At 45.4% G+C, this 20,214-nt stretch overlaps 1 protein-coding gene across 4 annotated transcripts in view; it reads left to right on the top strand.

Annotated features, from left to right (window-relative positions):
• ASXL2 (ASXL transcriptional regulator 2) overlaps positions 1 to 20,214 on the top strand; it is a 65,492-nt gene that overhangs the window by 12,786 nt on the left and 32,492 nt on the right. The window contains exons 1-5 of one of the 4 annotated variants that reach the window (XM_015859724.2): positions 2,100 to 2,167; positions 6,107 to 6,183; positions 8,809 to 8,811; positions 10,227 to 10,335; positions 13,047 to 13,203. In XM_015859724.2, the coding sequence (XP_015715210.1) occupies positions 10,258 to 10,335; positions 13,047 to 13,203 (235 nt within the window). In that variant the 5' untranslated portion in view covers positions 2,100 to 2,167; positions 6,107 to 6,183; positions 8,809 to 8,811; positions 10,227 to 10,257. Of the gene's footprint in view, positions 1 to 2,084; positions 2,168 to 6,106; positions 6,184 to 8,808; positions 8,812 to 10,226; positions 10,336 to 13,046; positions 13,204 to 15,613; positions 16,558 to 20,214 lie in introns of those variants that run through there. The other 3 variants (XM_015859722.2, XM_015859723.2, XM_032443421.1) reach the window with 3 other exon arrangements.

The raw sequence follows: 20,214 nt of genomic DNA, 5'->3' as shown, positions 1-20,214 counted from the left end.
ACCTTATGGGGCTGTGTGCCCTTAGGTTAAGGCTTAATGGCCTCAAGTTGTGCCTGGGGAGATTCAGGTTGGATGTGAGGAAACATTTCTTCTCCAGAAGAGCAGTGATGCAATGGCAGAGCTGCCAAAGGAGTAGTGGGGTCACCATCCATGGAGGTGATCCAGAACCATGGGGATGTGGTACTAAGGGACGTGGGCTATAGGCATGGTGGGGTGGGGCTGAGGATCACGATCCATTCCAGCCTGAATGATTCTATGAATGCACTGGGCTGTTGGCTATATTCATTGTGGGTTGCTTGGACTCTTCCTTGCTGGCCTGTCCTTAGATCTGGCTGTGCACGGGATGTGCTTGGAGGCTCCTGGGAAACATCTGACCGCTGTAAACAAGTCCCTTGGTTTTCATGTGAACTCTGTGTTGCTCTGAGGAACAGAGTTGTTTTTCCAGATGAGCTTGTCTAGACCGAGTTTAAGTCATTGGGCATATTTCCTGAAATCCTCAACCCTTCTTGTTATTTTTTTGTTGTTTTCTTTTAACCGTACCTAATTGCATAGTACTCGTGGGATATAGCATTTTTCAGTCATCCAAAAGCCTTTTTACAATGGACCTCATTCCTTTTCGCAGTAAGGCAGTGTTTAGTTTCCCTTGGTTGATGTCATCATGATACAGTGCCAAATTCATGGCATAGGCAACAATGACTGAGGAATGTTCTCTTGGGTTGTGCCTTACCTGTCATGTGAGCCTAAAATCCTAACGCTAATTGGGTCTTTCACTTGGGAAGGGACCCTAATTGGGTCCTTCACTTCCCAATTAGATCTTTTTGTTCTTGCAACTTCATGTGGTTCTTCTTCCAATATATTGTGATGGCAGAGGCAACTTGAGAATGCGGAGATCTTCCATTTCTGCATCCTTCTCTCCATCTTCCTTGTGTTTCTGCTCATCTGAGACCTGATCTCCTCCCTTCTTGCTATGTAGCTGTTTACATAGACCACCATTGTGATCCTACAGCTTCATTCTCTGTTCTTGTTCTCCAACCATGTCCTGCTCTATCACAGCACCGCAGCAACTTGTTTTGCAGTCTCCTCCTCTCCTATCAGCTTCAAGTCTTCCTTTTTTCCTCCTTAGAACCGAGTGCTATCAACCAGCCATGTCTCTGAAGGCTTGGTTCAATGTTTTGTAGCAGTACTCAGGCCATCTTGCTGCCAGCTTGAACTTCATGCAGGTTAATAGTGACAAGCAAACATGCTGGTGCATATTTGCAGTGTTTCTGATTCTGGTCAAAGATACGTCAAGGATTTGAGGGTTGGTATGCTGGGTTCAGGTCAAAAGTGGATGATTAAGAAGGAAATGAGGCATTTCCTGCTCCTCCCCAGTGCAAATATTGCTTAAAATATCCAAATCCTGTGTAGTAACTGATATCTTTCCCCCAGAAGCATCCGTCTGTCCACTGCTGAGCAGAAGGGAGAAGTATTCGTTTCTTGAGGGCAGTGCCTGCTATGGGCTGGGAGAGGGATGGAATGTATTTGACTTTTTTAGTGCAGGAAATATTTTCTGAGCCTCTATTTCCAAAATTTAAGCCTGAATTGTATGGGAAAAATGTTCATTGAACCCTACCAGTATTGAACGCCATACTTGCCTAAATAATAATCAGTTTGATTCTAAGTTGTTACAACTCGATCTGAACCTTTTTAGGGGGGCATTAACTGATGTAAGACAGAGCCTGCACTACATGATCGCACCTGTTGGGAATTCAGCAGGTTTTGGTAGCTCAGATACGTGTGTGCATTAAGGATTTGTTTCTCACAGGTTCCTTATATGTGGTACTTCATGGGTCCTCAGAAATCCCCATGTGAAGGGGATGACAACGAAGCCATTCTGTCATTGCAGGGCATGGGTTTTGTTTGGAAATCACTCTAGAGCGATTCTGGGAGATTATTCTGGGAGAGCTGGTCACCAGGCACAAGTCAGTCGTTCTTCCTTGGTTGTATCTCAAGGTCTAAACCTGTAAATGTAGTTTTCTGTTCTGTAGAACACTAATATGGGAATACAAATGAGTAACATACTCTCCATCTACTTTGTTTACCAGGTCCTGGAGAAATATCCTAATACACCTATGAGCCATAAAGAAATTCTTCAGGTTATCCAGAAGGAAGGACTTAAAGAAATCAGGTGAGTTAAGCGTCCATTGCAGTAAAACAGGTTAACATCTTGGTTACAACTTAGTTTACTGTTAACTCCTTACTCATGTGTAATGTTAAATGAAATGTTAAACGCCTGTGAACTGGAGTCTTGATCCCAGTTGCTAATATATATATACACACACATATATCTATATCCGTATATCTCCTTTAGGTTGCTGGTGTTTCTCACCAAGAGAGGTAGGTGAGGGTCATAACAACTTCCAGATATATGCTGCACCCACCTCATCTGCAGCTCTCACATGACACAAACTGGATCTGATCAGGTAGTTCAGATGCCAATCACATAGGTAAAGTTAACTACCCTTTAATTTTATTTAAAGGGAAAAGTGACTGTAGTTCAATGGAAATGATCCGAAACAAAACATGAAGCACTTCAGGAAATAATAATTTAAAATAAAAGCAGCTTCACTTACAAATCTTAATCTAGAAAACTGTCTTATGCTGTTTTCTTTACTATTGCCTGCAGTAGCTTTAAAGATCTTCCTGTTCCATACAAGGAGCTTATTGAGTGTTTAAATGCTCCTGATCTGCTTTACAAAGAGTAGCTCAGATATCAAATCTGGAACTGTATGCTGTTACTATAGCTTAAATCTTGAGTCTTTGCTTGAGTATGGCCCATGAGGTGGACTGGTTTATATGTTAATATAGGCACTTGCAATCTATCTTCTAATAGTAAAGAAGCAGGGAAGAAGGACTGCATGCCAGCTCATCCATTTTGGAAGGAAACAGTCATCCTAGATTTGACTTCATTATGTCCTTTCTCTGTTCTGCCAGTTCAATGCAGCAATGTATGTTTTGCAGGAAGTACAGAAGGGCCCAAGTGTAAAAACTCTGCTGATAACAAGATCTTCTGCTCAAGCTGTAGATAACAGAAAGGTGCTTTGGTGACCTCTAAGCTCGCTAAACCCCACCCTTACCCCCACCATGCCCACTGACCATGTCCCTCAGCGCCACATCTATATGTGTCTTGAATACCTCTAGAGATGATGTACTACTTTCTGGGCAGGCTGTGCCAGTGTGTCACCACTCTTTCCAAGAAGAAATTCTTCCTGATATCCGACATTAGGTATTTAACAGTCATCAACCCTTCTAGCAATTCAGAATATGCTTCTGGACAAGCTATCAGGAGACCTGGAACTCCTCAGTGGCCCAGATCCCAAAAGATGCTGGTAGGAGCAATCAGATGCCAAACTCAGTTTCTCTAGTTTAGCTGTCCATCCTACTGACTCATCCTTGTTTGAATACCATGTAGTAGTTCTTCCTCTTAAGTGTTAAAGTGATATAATAAAGCTTTATTTAGGTTAAGACTTAAAACATTACCAGTTCTGCAGCAATTCCATTTCAATGTGTGCCATTAGTGTGTGTGTTGGTACCTAGATTTGGGATTATTGGGATTCTGACAAGTCATAGCTTTTGATAGATAGATGCTTATTTATGTTAAGTCCATTAAAGGAAAAATCATGCTAAGTGAGATGTAGAGCTTAAATAACAGGCTGGCTTGGGTTGGAAGGGACCTTAAAGATCATGTGTCTCCAACCTGATACCTTGAGTGATTCTGGCTGATTATCTTTCCTGTATTTGTCATTTTATTCTAGTACTCAAACCAGCCATTTATTTGCATGATTTTAAAGGTTAACCTAGGACCAGTACTGTCAGTTCTGGAGATGTAAGGCATCCTGAAGGCAGACCTATACTTCCTACATGATCTGTCATCCTGATTTTCTTTATTTGCCTATTTTGACGGGCTACCCAAATCCCACAAGATCTTTTCCTACAGGTCACTGCTTGCACACAGCAAAAATAAAATCCATATGAAAAAGTACTCTGTGAATCAGCACCATAACCGTACATGACTCTAGGCTTCGTCCTTATGAATGAATCCCACTTGCCTTATCTCTGTTGGCAATATAGTGTGGGCATGTCTGAGCACTTCCAGACAGGGCTTTGAAGATGCCCAGAATCGATCCTAACTCACACAGCAACAGCTTTGAATGCTCCCTAAACCTGGATACGTGGGCTGGATGGCAACAAACATTTGTTTGAACATGAGTAGCTGTTTATGGGAGGGAGGGGGATGAAGTCCTTGAATCTTAATCCCCTTTGGTCTGTTAGAAATGGTCACTGGTAGAGCACCCAAGGAATTGGTTTCTTTGGAGGATATCTGGATATCTTCCATGGTCTTTTCTCCATAGCCATGAATGTTCTGCTTTCTCAAAGTGGTGGTTCTGTGGCAATACTGGTGTGGGTCTCGGCCCATGTGTGGTAATGCTTCTGTCCAAATGCTGATTGAGTCAGTATTTGAACAAGGAAGCATGTCTAATTTCAATGTAAGTAACAACATGGTACTCAAAAGAAGCAGCTGGAGTATCCATTGGATTTCTTCTATGGAGAAACCCAAAAAGTTACTAAAACCACTTCTAGGGGGGTAAAAAACAAAGTATAAAAGCCAAGTTTTACTTTTCTCTGGTCCTGTTTAGATTAGAGAGGAGTGTGTCATTGTGGCTTGGCTTCAGGGCTTTCACCTGCCCTTCTGTGGGTGGATCATCTGTGCCTCATTGACAAGTCTCTCCTCCCAAATTCCTTTTGAGATGCTCTGCAGGTTTGGCTCCAAGCAGCCTTGGGGAGGTGATTCCCTTCCTGACAAGGGGGTGGTTGTGTGAGCAGGGCTGGAGCTGCTCAGTCTGATGTTTGTAGAAATGAGCTGCTGGCTCTAATTTTAGACTTCCATAAGGGTTTCTTACTAGTTTTTTTTCCGTCCTGTTTTTGCAGGAAGGTCTTCTTCCAATAGAATCATAGAGGTTGGGAAAGACCTCATCCAGTCCAACCCCAGCCCACCATCACTGTGTCCAGTGACCACATCTTGGTTTCAAGTCCTATGATAGTTTTAGCTCCCGAATAGCAGATCTCATAACTTATTTTATCTGTAGGTTCTGAAGTTCTTTAGAGCTTTCACAAGTCCTGGGGATATCAAGTGTAAGTTGCGTCCTTCAAGCCATTCCCTAATGACTTTGGTTGTTTATTTTTGCTTTTCATCAGCTCTGAATCTTGTCAAAATGACCTTACAGCTGAAGAACATTTATAGCCCACTAGGCACCTTCTAGACGCAGCGTGTTAAGGTGTGAATTTGTCATGGCAGAACATCCAGCAGTTCATTGGGTGGCTTCTTATGGAGGAAACAGACAGAAATAGCAATTGCTGTTTCCAGTTTAGACGTTCCTCAGCTCTAAGCTTAGAGGTGTGGCCGTTATAGTGCGTGATATAAACATCTAATTAAGTTCTCTGGGGAGAACTAGAACGCTGAGCGTGTTGATGTCTTTCTGAGCAAGCTTTCATGAAAATAGCTTTTGATATTTACAGTTGGGTCAAGCCACAGCTGGCAGCTCAGAATGGCTGAGATTGGGAGGGACTTCTGGAGGCCAACTGGTCAGAATGAAGAGTGTGACCAATTTGCATGTGGTGGATGATGCCCTTGCCTTTGGTAATTGGCAACTGTTTGGCAGCCCAGCTGATTCCAGGGTCCTTGGGGCTGGAGGCACCCTTGGGTCCCCCTACCCCAGCAGGGGCACACAGAGCAGTGCAGGGTGCCCAGCAGCACAGCTGGGGGTTGGGGAGATCCCCAAAGAGGGATGCTCCAAATGACCACCAGCTTTAGGGTTGCATGACCTTTAAGCAATCGTCATTTTGGTGAGCTCATTTTTAGCTTTTCTCCAGTGTCCTCTGATCTGAGCAGGTGGCTGAGAAATGCCCTGTATACCAGAGATGGGAAAGGTCCTTGAAGCAGAGAGCAGAAGGAACCTTGAAGCAGTGCGTCTCCTACTTGATTCCTTGTGACAGCAGGAAGCTGGGAAACTAGAAAATAATGTGCTGAAGCTAGCAAGCTAATTGACATTGTATTTTCCTGCTGCAGCTGAAATGGAGTGGATGAGATGGGAAGGACATACCTAGAGGGCTTCCAGACCTGCTCATAGTGACCATGCCTCACTGGTTTGTACAGCCATCTGATCTCTGCTAACCATACAGCTTCTTAAATACAAACTGTCAGTCAATTTTGTTCCAGTGGCGACCCATTCCTGTTGTGTGAACACCTTCACGTGCACGTCAGAGGGAGGACTAGTGTGTGTTATTACATTGGTGGCAGCAGCTTCTGTTGTAGACTGGTCCAACCAAAGCTGCTTTTCGGGAATTGCTGGTTTGTATTTCTGGTGAGTGCTGGTTTCTGTAGGTAGGTCACACTGCACAGAGCTGGATGCTGTGAAGGGAGGTGCCCAGTGCCAGACTGAGAGGCAACGAGCTCAAACTGCTGGACGTGAATTCCCATGAGATAAGAAAAATGCCATTCTTGAGGTGATAGGCCACTAGAGCAGGGCCAGAGGCTTCTCCTTTCTCAGAGCTGCCCAGAGGGGGCTGGACAAAGCCCTGGTGTTGGCTTAAGCTGGAGGCTGGGCTCTGATATCCCAAAGTTCCTCCCATCCCGGTTGCTCAATTTCTGGTTCCCAGCCTGATGCCCTGGAGGTGAAGTGGTTTTTGGCTTCTGTGCCTCCTGTAAGATTGAGTCATTGCAGTGCGTCAAAGGCTTCCTAGGCTTTATGGAAAGTCTGGAGTTAAGGGCTGCTGCTTCTTTGTGCAACTGGGGACACAGTGCTCCAAATGTTAGTACAGACAGCTCTCGTTTTTGCTCTCTTTCAGTGTGCAAATCTTGAGCTGGCTTGGATGGCTTTGTAATAACTGAAACCTGACAAACTTCCAGTTACTTCACAAATTCTTTAATCCACGCTTTATTTGAATTCAGTCTTCAAATGAGCTGAAACACTGAGTCTACATAGTATAGATGTGATAGTATTGAGTGTGTACTGGGGGAAAGGACAAGAGCTTGTGCACGCTGTGCTTTGAAACCATCAGGGTTTAGTTACTCTCACTACTGTTCCCTGTTAATTACTTCTGATAGAAGATTGAGATTCTGAAATATCCATTAGGGTTTTACTTGACCCATTGGGGTTACTGCATGCAGGACTTCTTACTCTCAGTTGGAACTGGGGGGACCTTTTCCAATGGGAAAGGGTTATTTGCTGGAGGAAGGTGCCCTTCGAGACACACTGACAGGCTCATCTTAAGTGTGGGATTCTTCAGCTTTCTTCCATCCATTACTATATAAGCTCAAAGGGAAGACTGGCAGAAACAGAGCAATAAATGCTGATAAAGGAAATTCTTGTGGTTTTTCATTTTAAAAGTTGGATTTGGCTTTTTCTGGAGAAAATAACCAACTATCAGCTTTTATTTTTTAACCGGAGGTCACCAGAACATTACATTCTGTGTCCATGTCTCTTCAGCAAAGGGGGGATTCGTGTGATGTCCCAGCTGTAAAGCACAGGCTGAAGCTGTTTAGGGCAGTGTGAAGGCTGTGGCTCTCAGGGAGCTCTGGTGGTATGTGTGGGGCTAAAGCAGGTTCCTTAGAGCAGGTCACACAGGGAAGCATCCAGGTGGGTTTTGAGTATCTCCACAGAAGGAGACCTCACCATTTCTCTGGGCAGCTTCTTTCAGTGCTTTGCTGCTCTGCCACCCTCACAGTTAAAGGGATTCTTTCTCATGCTTATACAGAGCTCGAGTTCCAGTTTGTGCCTGTTGCCCATTGTCCTGTTGCTGAGCACTACCAGAAAGAGCCCCATCCTCTTGACCCCCACCCTTCAGATACTGATGATCAGATCCCCTCTCCCTTTCTCTTCCCCAGGCTGAACAGCCCCATGGCTCTCATCCTCTCCTCATCAGGGGATGCTCCAGCCCCTCACGATCACTGCAGCCCTCTGCTGGGCTCCAGCAGTTCCCTGTTGTCCTTGAACTGGGAAGCCCAGCACTGGGCTCCATGCTCCAGATGTGGCCTCTCCATGGTGGAGCAGAGGGGAGGAGCAACTCCCTCGCCCTGCTGGCTGTGCTCTATGCAATGCACCCCAGGGTTCTATCAGCCTTCTTGGCCATTAAGGGCACGTAGTCAACCTTTGGTCAACTATTAGTCAGTCAGGGCACCCAGGTCCTTCGCTGTAGAGCTCCTCTCCAGCAGCTCAGCCCCTGACCTGTACTAGTGCACGCAGTTATTTCTCCCCAGCTCTGCTGTGTGACTCTTCGTAGCAGTTGTTTTGATAAAGGTATCAAATCCCTGAGTAACCACATCTTCCACTTTGCTATTCCTGCAGTCTCAGGAGGAGACTTCTTGTTGTTTCCTTAAAATTACATGCGCTTTCCCATGGTGGCATATATTCCCTTGTGCAAGGGGGGACATGGGGTGTAACTTTATAGCACGAGAAGCTTCTGGCTATATCTACTCCCACCAAAGAAAAGCCCTCCAAAGCCAGTATCTCTTGGTAGAAGATATCTTCTTGGTAGAAGATAAATTGAGAAGCCCAACAGATGCACCATGTCCCTTTCTCTGCTCGTGTTGATGATATAACCCGGTCTTATTATTACTGCAAATCTACCCTAAACATTTTCAATAGAAATCAATACCAATTGTTTCTGGTGGATGGGGAGGGAGGGTTCATGTTGATGATTAGAAATTGTTTTGCTGAAGTTTTTAAAGGGGTGTTTCTCTCCTTTTTTTGGGTTGCACTCCAACTCCAGAAGGTAAGAACCTCTGCTGATTGTTGTGAAGCTGTTCTGTATTAACACAAGCTGCACAAGCCTTAGTTGAAGAGCCCTGCTTGTTTTATGCAGGCCTAGAAACAAAGTTGTTGCACCAACCTGCCTTCCCTGTATGCTGTTTGAGTATAACACAGACATGAAGCCTGCTTGCAGGTTGTGGAAGTGTCAGGCTAATGGCACAGAATGCTCAGTGTCTCACCGAATTAACATCGCTGTGCAGTCTTGGGTTTGCACTTGGTTTGCATGATAGCTTTGTGCATCTTTGTCTGTGCATCGAATCTGCTTTATCCATAGAATGAGCTGCTTCTGATACTCAAATTTGTTTTAACGTGCTTTGAGTTGGTGCTGTGGCATCTGCTTACCGTGCCTCCCTGCTCTGATGCTTGATCTGAATCTATTGGGTTTTAAAGCCTGTTTTAATTTGCTAATGAACTGAAAGCTTTTTGTATGAATGTCTGATTCAAAGGGAACATGTATGTGCAAATGTTCTTACCAAAGAAAAGGCTATTTTGACTCATGAGCTGGCACAGGTTACCCAGAGAGGTGGTGGATGCCCCATTCCTGCAGACACCCAAGGTCAGGCTGGATGGTGCTCTGAGCATCTGATGGAGCTGTAGTTGTCCACTATGGGGACTTGTCTCCCTTCATTGCAGGGAGCTGGTCTAGGTGGCCTTTAAAGGTTCCTTCCAACTCAATTGTATGATTCTAAAGGCTGAATCCTGCTTTGAGGCCTGTGAAGTACCTTGCATGTTACCAGGACCTCATAGTCAGTGGTGCCCAACCAACCACAGCCCCATATGGCAGCAGTACAGGTACCCATCTTTCCTTTCAAGTGCTTCTAATTGTGTTTCAGCAATGGGAACAAGTGGTGATGGCCTTAAGCTGTGCCATTGTGCTGGAAATGTGTTTTCCAGGTAGGGAGGTTTGGGTTTCCCAGTAGGGTCTGGGTCTGCTGGTGTGAGACCTGAGCAGGGCTGTTAAACAATGGAACTAAATAGGCAGGGGATCATGGAATCATAGAACCCATCACCACTATTACACATCTCTCAGTGCCATGTTTCCATGTCTCAAACAGCTCCATGGATGGTGACCCCACCACCTCCCTGGGCAGCTGTGCCGCTGCATCACTGCTCTTTTAGAGAAGAAATGTGTCCTAATATCCAACCTGAACCTCCCCATGTGCAACTTGAGGCCATCACACCTCATTCTATCACTATCTATCTATCTATCTATCACAGGCTGGTTTCACCATTGCTCATTGTGGCTGATTCAAGTCATATCAATGGCAATACCCATTGGGGCTGTGCTCTGTGCATGCTTGGTCGTTGGGTGAGCGGTTGTGAAGATTAATTCTGTCCATACGAATACAAAAATTAATCCTGTGCTTCTGTTTTCAGTGGGACTTCTCCTCTCGCATGCCTCAATGCTATGTTACATACAAACTCCCGAGGGGAAGAGGGAATTTTCTACAAGGTCCCAGGGCGGATGGGAGTGTACACTCTGAAGGTAAGTTTCTCAGCTGGGCTTTAAGTGCTCAGTGGCTTTTGTACCTTTACAGGTATTTTCATAAAATTACAAGGTTGGAAAGGACCTACAAGATCATCCAGTCCAACTGTCCTCCCTTTACTGTACCTACAGCAAACCACTAAGCCATATCTTGGAGCTCCTCCTTGAGCACTGCCAGGGATGGCGACTCCACCACCTCCCTGTGCAGCCATTCCAGTGCCTGACCACTCTCTGAGGGAAAAAAGTTCCTTCTTATGTCCAGTCTAAACCTCATATGATACAACTTGTGGCCATTTCCTCAGATTCTGTTTGTTGCCTGGCAGAAGAGGCCAAGCTCCTCCTCATCACAACCTCCCTTCAGGAAGTTACAGAGAGCAATGAGGTCTCCCCTGAGCCTCCTCTTCTCCAGGCTGAACAATCCCAGCTCCCTGAGCAGCTCCTCATAAGACTTGTGCTCCAGACCCCTCACCAGTTTTGTTGCCCTTCTCTGGACGCGTTCCAGGGCCTCAATGTCTTTCTTGTAGTGAGGAACCCAAAGCAGAGAGGTACCTTCTGAGGTAATGTGTGTCTTATCCTGTAATATTTGAATCATTAAAGTTGGAAAAGGTCTCTAAGATTATGTAGTCCAACCCATCACCGCCAAGCCCACTAAACCATGTCCCTAAGTGTCACATCTTCTTCTTGGAAATCCAGACCAAGGCAAATGAGTGGAACCCTTCTGTTCCTCCATTTTCCCATCTTATAAGTGATAAGATGGAATACAAGTAATGAAGTTAGTGCTGGAGCATCCTGGTTTTCCCCCAGATGGTGGCTGGAGCCTTTTGGTGATTGGCACTGCCCTGTACCTCTGTCCATTTGGCTCGTGTCCCCATGTGCTCATATTTATCGCTTCCCCTGTACTTGTTATCCCCTTCACAGCAGAAAGGCCCACAACTGGATTTCCTGTTCACCAGTAGGCTAAAAGATTCCAGTCTGTAGGAATATTTCTAAGCTGATGTTTGGAGAAGTCCAGCAAGCTCCATTTTTATCACAGGTGATAAAAACAGAACGCATCGTCTTGCAGAAGTATTTATAGGAGTGCTAGTTGGAAGACCAGATTGTATTTGATTATTCCATATGGTTCACTAAATGGAGGAAGCTTTATTATTGAAAGAAGAACAGTTATAATGAGAAGATGTTTCTATAGTGTAGTGTGCAGTTCTGCTTTGAAAACAGAGTGTGCAATAGGGAGAGGTGAAGGTGCCTAGAGGAGTTTATGTTAATAAAGGCCACGCATTGACATCTTGCTTGGAGCATAAATGTGATGGAGAGCAGCTGAGGGAGCTGGGATTGTTTTCTATAGAGCAGAGGAGGCTCAAGGGGGACCTCATCACTCCCTACAACTACTCCTGAAAGGAGGTTATAGCAAGGTGGGGTTGGCCTCTTCTCCCAGATAACAGTGAGAAGGATGAGAAGTGTTGGGCTCAAGTTGCACATGGGGAAATTCAGGTTGAATTCTAGGAAACATCTCTCCTTCAAAAGGGTGGTGAAGCATTAGAACAGGCTGCCCAGGGAGATGGTGGAGTCACCATCCCGGGAGGTATTCAGGGATCATGGCGATGTGGCACTGAGGGTTGTGATCAGTGGGCATGGGGGGGTGGGTTTGCAGTTGGACTAAACAGTCTTTTCCAGCTTTAATGATTCTGTGATGTTTTGAGCACCCAAATGTACTCTTCACCAGCTTAAGAGACACTTGGTATAAATAGATTTTTTCCATGCTTCTCGTTATGCTTTCTCTTCCCTCGTGACTTGCAAGTAATTCTCTCTGTGCAGTCAGAAGAACTGTGTTTGTGCAGTGAAGGATGAAAATATTCAATATCCAACCCAGTTAATAGTCAACTCGCTGGTGGAAAAAGGTCTGGCATCATTGAAATTGGTGGCACTGGTGTCATCTGAATTACATTTTGGACCTATAAGCAAAGACCAATCACAGCTGTACCTTCCAAGAAAGGGTGGTGTGTGAATTGCCTCCAGGAGAAGGGAGAGATGCTGTGACTTCTTCCAACTATGCTTGGGATGTTGAGCATCCAGTGCCCAGCTGATGGCTGACAAAAGGATGCTGGCACACCAATGCACGCACACCCCTAATTTGTGCAGCTTGGACTGTAATCGAATGAAGCTGCAGCTGTGTATCTAAGAATACAGCGCTGTCATTCCAGCAGAATTCTTCCTTGCAGCAGTCGAGGCGTTGTTGCTAATTAGCGCTAATATGGCAATGTAGGTTATAATCTGAGTGGTGGTGATCGCTAGAGGGCAGCCTGGGTTTAGATGTGGACAGGCAGCAAGGGCTGGCTGTTATCAGCCTGAAATGCTGTGTGTGGGAATGGTGGACCTGCAGGTGCCTTACAGTGTGCTGCAGTGCACTGCAGTTCACTGTGGGGTGTTACAGTGTGTTACAGATGGTGACTGGGGATAGACGACTATAGTGGGTATGTAGGGAGGGAGATGTGAGATGGTGACAGGGAAGTGCAAGAGCCACGCCAGCGGGCATGTGTTTTATGTGGGCCAGCAGAAAGCACTGGAAGGCCTGAAGCTGATCTATTCTGACATGTCTCTGCTGCATAAAAAGTCAATAACAGGCACTGTTTAAACGAAGGAAACTGCAACTTAAAAATATTAAGTGAGGAATTTCTCACTGAATGGGTTTACTGACCTGTTGGCTCCATTTGCAGAAGGACGTTCCGGATGGGCTGAAGGAGCTCTCAGATGGCTCGGAGGAAAGCAGCGATGCACAGTCTGACTCGCAGAGCTCTGAGAACAGCAGCAGCAGCAGCAGCAGCGATGGGTGCACGAACAAGGATGGGAAGAAAAGCAGATGGAAAAGGAAAGGTAATTTTCCTGTTCAGGAGAGATGGTAACACAGGTTGCCATATAGAGACAGGGCATTACAGGAGCCTGAAGTATCATTTACAGCTTATGCTCCTGACTTGAACTTACCCAGGTTGGAAAAGACCTTGAAGATCATCAAGTCCAACCGCAGCCTAACCGTAGTACTTTAACAACCCTCTGCTAAATCATATCCCTGAGCACTACAGTATCTCTGGTGTTGTGGGGGAACAAGCCGAGGAAATAATACATTCCACTCCCTTTTCAATCCTGGTATCTTGACACGGTGTCTGGCTGGATGCTGTCAGTGGTTGCATCATGTCTTAGTAATACATTGCAGTTCCCTTTGCCTACGTCTAGTTCCAGAACCCATTCATTTGATCGGTGTCTGAACCTTCGTTCCTCCTTCAGAATTCTGGTCAAGTATCTGTTGAAATGTTGAATTAATTAAAAGTCGTAATAGAATTTGAGGTTGCAGTGTTTACTATGAATCCTTTGCTCTTTTAAACAGAGGCTGCACCTTTCTCTTGTGGGTATTCCTGCGTCTTTCAACACAGCTGCTGCTGGTACAGCTTTACCCTTTAATGTGATCCTTTCCTTTTCTACTCAGTCATGCACAGAATTTCCTGGCTGACATGCAACAAAATTAAAAGCTTATTTCCATTGCAGCAGTGGAGGCGCATAAGCAGCTTTCTTGGCACTACTAGAGCTGTGCAACGGAGCATTTGGATCAGCTGGGGTTGTGTGGACCCCACTGTGTGGGGGGTTTTCTGTGTAGTGCAAGTAAACTAACCCAGAAGAACTTGTTAGGTAGAATTATGAGCATTTAGAACGTCACAAAATAGGTGTTGTGAAAGGTTTAGATGACTTGACTCCAAATTAATCCTTTGAAAGGAAAAGTATGAGTAGCCAGGCTGAAATACTTAGGAAGAAGGAAGGGAATCTGTAAGCTGAGAGGGGTGGCAAAAGTTACCCGGAGCTGAGAAGCAGAAGATTTCAAGTTAGCAGTTCCAGTACTAATAAACAAAGGGAATATTGCACTTCTTTTGTGGCCAGGTAATGATTATTCTTCTTTCTAGGAATCACGGTGCTTAAATGCACTCAAAGCCAACAACTTTGTGATTAAAAGCATGGCTATGGTCAGTGGTGTCGCTGCCAGGTATTTTCCTTCTGTTCCCCTGAGGTTTGTTTTCCTTTGTTTGAGCGGCTCTTAATTGTTAATGAACCCACCTCTTAGTGTCACACAAAGGCATTCACGGGTTCTGAGCGGAAATGGTGTTTTCCTTGAGCTTCCCTTTAAGAAAATCTCTGTACAGCACCGTGCTGCAGCAGGGATGGCATTTCTATGCAATGAATTGTTGGGGCTGCAGATGTGTGGAACTGCTACCGGGCCCTGCAGAGCTGTGTGCAGCCTGAGTTATCCCTCATTTCATTGCCTCTTCCCGTGGTGCTCTGAGCTCCTTTTGCAGTTTTTTTGCAGTTCAGTCTGTGCTTCAAAGGAACTCTTTATACCAACAAACTGCCTGTGCCCAGTTTTCATTTGGTGTACGTTGAATGGTGTGGGTTGAACGTGCTTCCTCAGGCACCCTGCAATAATCTCTTTCACCCTGGTGCTAAACCAGACGAGTCACATTTGATAAGCATTCCTTCCAGGAATCTATTATGGTTAATATAAGCCATGTCTTTGCCATTGGCTTTGACTTTGTCCTTTTAGATGCGCTGCTTGTGTTTTAATAAACACAAAAACCTGTACTTTGCTCAAGCAGAAATCAGAAACTCCATGCAAAAATAACATTTTTTCAAGCTGATGTTACACAAAAGAACACTTAAAGCCATAAACAAGTTCCCTGGTACTTTCTTCGTTCAAAGGTTTTATTATGAGAGTGCAGGCTCTTAGTAAGCTCCCTCTTATGGCACAGTGTGAAAACAGATTTGTATTGCCTGGCCACATGTTATATTCCTTCTACACAAGGACAAATTAAACCATCCTGACAAATTTACCTTTTTTGATGCCTTTTTGTGCTGCTGTGTCAGCGATAAGCAGTAGGAAGTCAGCAACCACAGTGGGGGCCTCCCCTGAGCACTGGTGACCTCTGTACCTTTTGTTTTGCAGGGTGTGTTTGCTTTCTCTGTGATCTTCCTCTCTCTCATCTCATTACCGCTGAGCAGCCCTACTCCTTTGGATGCATCCTTGATACTCTGCAGTTTAGGTTTGGAAATGAGGCTCGGGCCCTGGGCAGCCTGGTCTGGTATTAAGTGTGGAGGTTGATGACCCTGCCTGCGGTAGGGGGGGGTTGGAGCTTCGTGACCCTTGAGGTCCCTTCCAACCCAAACCTTGTGCTCTTGGTGTTGTTTTATCCCATAGCTTTCAGCTCATAGGTTTCACCTATTGCGTGTGTCTGAAAGGGTTTCTTTTTGACTTCATTCAGCAAATCCTGCAGTTTAATTGTATTGATATATGCAAGAAATAACTTGCGTTTAATATCCAAGAGGTGGAGTGGAAGAATTTCTGCGCAAAAGCAAGTTTTTAGTTGTATTTAGTTTTCTCTGCTTTGAAATAACCCAAAAAAACCATGAAATTCCAATTAGGTTCCCATCCCGTTGTGTTCCACAGCATCAGCTCTGGAACGCAGCACTCCTACACGGCCGCTTCCTGGATGCTTACACCAAACACTTGGAGGACTCCTTCCTGCTTTAAAAAACCAAACTAATAGCCCAAATTCAGACAGGGTGCTCTGCTGGCATTGCCTGGCTGCTGGCTGCTTTATTACCTGCGCGGTAGTTGAGGTATCGTGAGCCATTGGAAGCATCCCAGAACCTCGTTAAGAAGTGATGCTCACGCAGCTTATTGCAAGGGGAGGAGGGGTGTTGATGGAAGGGCACAGATCTCTGATGGGAGTCAGTGAAGTGAGTGCAAACCGTGGCAGACAGCGAGCAGATGAGGTGTGCTCCCATTATCGCGTTTTGCTCGGAGGCTTCGACTTGAGCTCTCCGAAACCGCGGCTCAGCTTTACGTGCCATCATTTCTTGCTCATATACATATAAAACAGGAAGCACGTTCAGATAACATCAACAGCCACTTCCTTATATGCACAAAAGTAAAGTGGTCTGACAGCAGCGAAAAAAACCCTGACACTTTGATTTTTTAAAGAGGGTAGAAACCTCGCATTTGTAGACCCACATGGGCATTGAGCTGAGCCAATCAGGAGCACGGAGGAAAAAATTTAAAACAACCCTCCTGCATTATTGCCTGTACATCTGTGCATAAGCAGAAGGCTGGAGGAAGCCACGAGATTGCAGATTTTTAAGCAGAAGAAATCATGTTCATGGAGCAGCTCCGTGCAGTTCCACTGGAAGGTAAGGGGGTGCTGCTCCAGCAGGCAGCTGCTGTGCGGCTTTGCACTGTAGGGGATGGAGCCGGGGCTGTTTTGGCTCTGTGACGCTGGATGGTGAGACGCAGATAGCTTTTATTTGGCCCTGATGGCAAACGGTTTCTCATCTGTCGCCTTTTAAGACAGATACTAAAAGCAGAGCTTTTGGGGGTGCGGCGCTTGTAAAGGGCTGCCACCAAAACACTTTGGTTTCGCATTCTTTTAAATCATCCCGAAACTCAAAGTGTCAATACCTCACTTCCAGATGCTTTTATCATCTTTTTTGCTATGGTTTTGGGGCAACTTGCCATTTGTTGTTATAATGCACTCCACGAACAAGAAATGCAGTGAGCTCACTGTTACTGTCTGCATGCTGCACCTCATTTGTACGTCTGGGGCTGTTTCTGAGCTCCACTGTATTAATGTAGCCTGTGCTTATGGAGTCTGGAAATAAAACATGTGCAACTTAGTCTTGTTTCTACAACCAGCTGCAAAACTTCAGCTGACTTAAATGCAACTTGAGCAGTGCAAAGACCTGGCTGGTGCAAATAGAATCACAGGATGGCTTGGGTTGGAAAGGACCTTAAGGGGTCATGTGGTTCTAACCCCAAATAAAGCTATCTCATTGCACTGCAGATCTGCCCAGACTTCATTTGTGGCTTATATTAGTTAAAAAGGAGCATTCAACATTGGATTTTCCTGTAATTTCTGCCATGCTGGATGCTCCTGGTGTTCCACTTTCTACTCAGAGTCATCCTGAGGGAGAAGGAGGAGGATTTTGTGTAGCTTCTTTGTGTCACCTTCTGAGTGACACCTTCTGCCACCAGCCCACAACAAATGCAGAGGAAAAAGTAAAACAAAAAATAGAGAATTCAGAAGAGCTGTGTTGGGTTATGTCATTTAGTTTCTTCCTGTTAAAGGTTTGGTTGAAATATCTCAGCTATTCTGAATGCAGCCAGTTCCTGTTTGTGCTCGTGACTCAGGAGGAAGCTGTTTCCCAAGTGTCACATACAGTGTAGCAAGAGATCTGCAGCACCAAAAATGTCCCTTTTCCCTATTTATAAGGTTGGGGTATCCTGTGCTTTATGCCATGCTATGCACACAACGAGCTGTAAAACATCCAAGGCTCATTCTCCAGCAGTTTTATTTCCGTAGATGTTGTGGTCACGGGAGCTATTGGCAGAGATCTCAAGCAGCTTGATCTCTGTGCTTGGTGGGTATTCAGGTGCACGGGAAGATGGGTTATGAATTGAAGCTTTACAGCAGAGGATTTTGTGTGTGAGTTTGGCATGGATTTGACGTGAGGAGCACATTGCAGCACTCATAGCAAGGGGGAACTGAAAGCTGCTGCATGCAGCTGCTCGAGGCGAGCGGTGACACTGCTCCTTGCTGAGCTCTGAGCCCTGGTGCCCAGATACGCTCTGCCTGCACTCACATGGTTTCCCTCAGCTAAAGACTAAACCAATCTGTTGCATGTGTGGTTGTTGAGAGCCATTGGAAATTGATGTATTGTTCCATTTCATCCAGACCTTGTACCTCTGTGTTGCAATCTGAGCTGTTTTTCTGCTGTGCAGGAAGGGGCTGTGTGGGTGGTGGCACAGCACTCATTCAATCAGTCTCCAGCTGACAAGAGGCAAATACAGGTTTTCAGGGAAAGCCCATTCGAAACTATAGGGTGTGGGCTGCTGCCTGTGCTACAAACAACAGGAATGCTTGTGTTTTAAAGGACCTGTATGAAATTTAAGATGCAATGGCCTTAAATTGCAAGGCTCAGGTTGGATGTTAGGAACAAGTTCTGTTCTGAAAGAGCAGTGATGTAGTGGTGGGGTCACCATCCATAGAGGTGTTCGAGGAATGTGGGGGTGTAGCACTGGGGGACGTGGGCATGGTGGGTTGGGGTTGGTCATGGGGGTCGTAGATGTCTTTTCCAACCTGAATGATTCTGTGAGTGAGCACAGTGGTAATGGGTTGACGACTTGATCATCAAGGTCTTTTGAACATGAACAGTACCGCGATATATGGAATTCCTTCCCCATTATATTCTAGAGGTTTGATTTCCATGTATGTGAAGCTGTTTCTGAATATAGGCTGACCTTCCCATTTCATCAGTGTGATGGGTTCCTCCTTTAACCTCTGCATGCATCTGTGCTTTTCCTTATGCCTTTAAGCTAAGGCTTGCCGTTCCACATTGAATCAATACTGAACCATGTGTGCTCTGATACTGAGGTTGTGTGTTTTCCATGACTGCATGCAAAACATGCTTTGCTTAAATAGGGTTTTTTGAAGGCAGAAGTTGTGATCCTCAGCAGCAGCAGTCTGATGGCTCGTGCTTGTTGTATGTGCAATACACCCTGATGCATAAACAGCTGATAACTCAGAATAAAAACGCACCGGTGCTGCGGATGCTTTTAGCGCCTCTTCTCCTTGCACTCATCCTAACAAGGTCCATAGCGGTATTTTCTCTGTGGTTCTGGTGGCAGGCACTGAAGTGGCAGTGCTGGTAGTTCAGGTGACCTTTTTAAGACTTGATTTTACTTGCCAAACATTATTTTTGGGGCTTGGTTTCTCCATTTTCGGTGTCTGTCTGGGAAACGGGGAGTATCTTTTAATAGCAGCAAAATCACTTCAGCTGCTGCTGAGAATGTAGTATAGGGAAATTGATTTTCTGTCCACTTAAAAGCCCTTAGTTTACAATGTAATACACTGCCCAGGCAGTGCCTCAGCCCAGGACTTCACATTCCTGCTGTAAATGCAGAACGATTTTCCATTTCCATGACATTACACCTGCATTTTTAAGCTGGTTTGCAGAAAGAAGCAGTGGGATGGGTCATGGGCAGGTACAGTGAGTGCAATCTTGGTGTCAGCAGAGATGGGCTTTTAAACACCGCTTGACCTCCATTGGAAATCAGTTTGGGGTGCGAGCTGGAATATCTGTTCCCAGTTAATTCTACTTGTGAATCTCTCCTGAGTGGTCGTTCACATCTGGAGGGAATCGGGAAGAGGAGTTAATCATAAACAACTGTACAAGGAAGAGCCCTAATGGCTTTATTTTGATGTTTTTGATAGTGGTCTCTAGGAACTGATCTCTCAGCAGCAAAGAAGAAACTAAATCTAATCTGAGCTGAGCTTCCTGCACTTCTATAGAGAACATGGGCACATTACAACCCTGTCATAGGACTGCATTGGAGCACCATTGGGTTGGATCTGCACAAGGGATTGCTTCCCTTGGGGGCTCACAGTCAAGTCATAGAATCCCAGAACTTCAGAATGGGTTGGTTTGGAAGGGTCCTTAAAGATCATAGAGCCACAGAATGGTTGAGTTGGAAGGGTCCTTAAAGATCATAGAGCCACAGAATGGTTGGGTTGGAAGGGTCCTTAAAGGTCGTAGAGCCATGGAATGGTTGGGTTGGAAGGGTCCTTAAAGATCATAGAGCCATGGAATGGTTGGGTTGGAAGGGTCCTTATAGGTCACAGAGGCATAGAATGGCTGGGTTGGAAGGGTCCTTATAGGTCACAGAGGCATAGAATGGCTGGGTTGGAAGGGTCCTTATAGGTCACAGAGCCATAGAATGGTTGGGTTGGAGAGGTACTTTAAGATAACTTAGTTGAGTGCCCCACAACTAAGAAGATCAGTCTGCCCAGG

This window comes from Coturnix japonica, chromosome 3, assembly GCF_001577835.2.
Source record: "Coturnix japonica isolate 7356 chromosome 3, Coturnix japonica 2.1, whole genome shotgun sequence".
Lineage (NCBI taxonomy): Eukaryota > Metazoa > Chordata > Aves > Galliformes > Phasianidae > Coturnix > Coturnix japonica.
The sequence above is the reverse complement of the archived record's forward strand: the minus strand, read 5'-3'. Positions and strand labels throughout refer to the sequence as shown.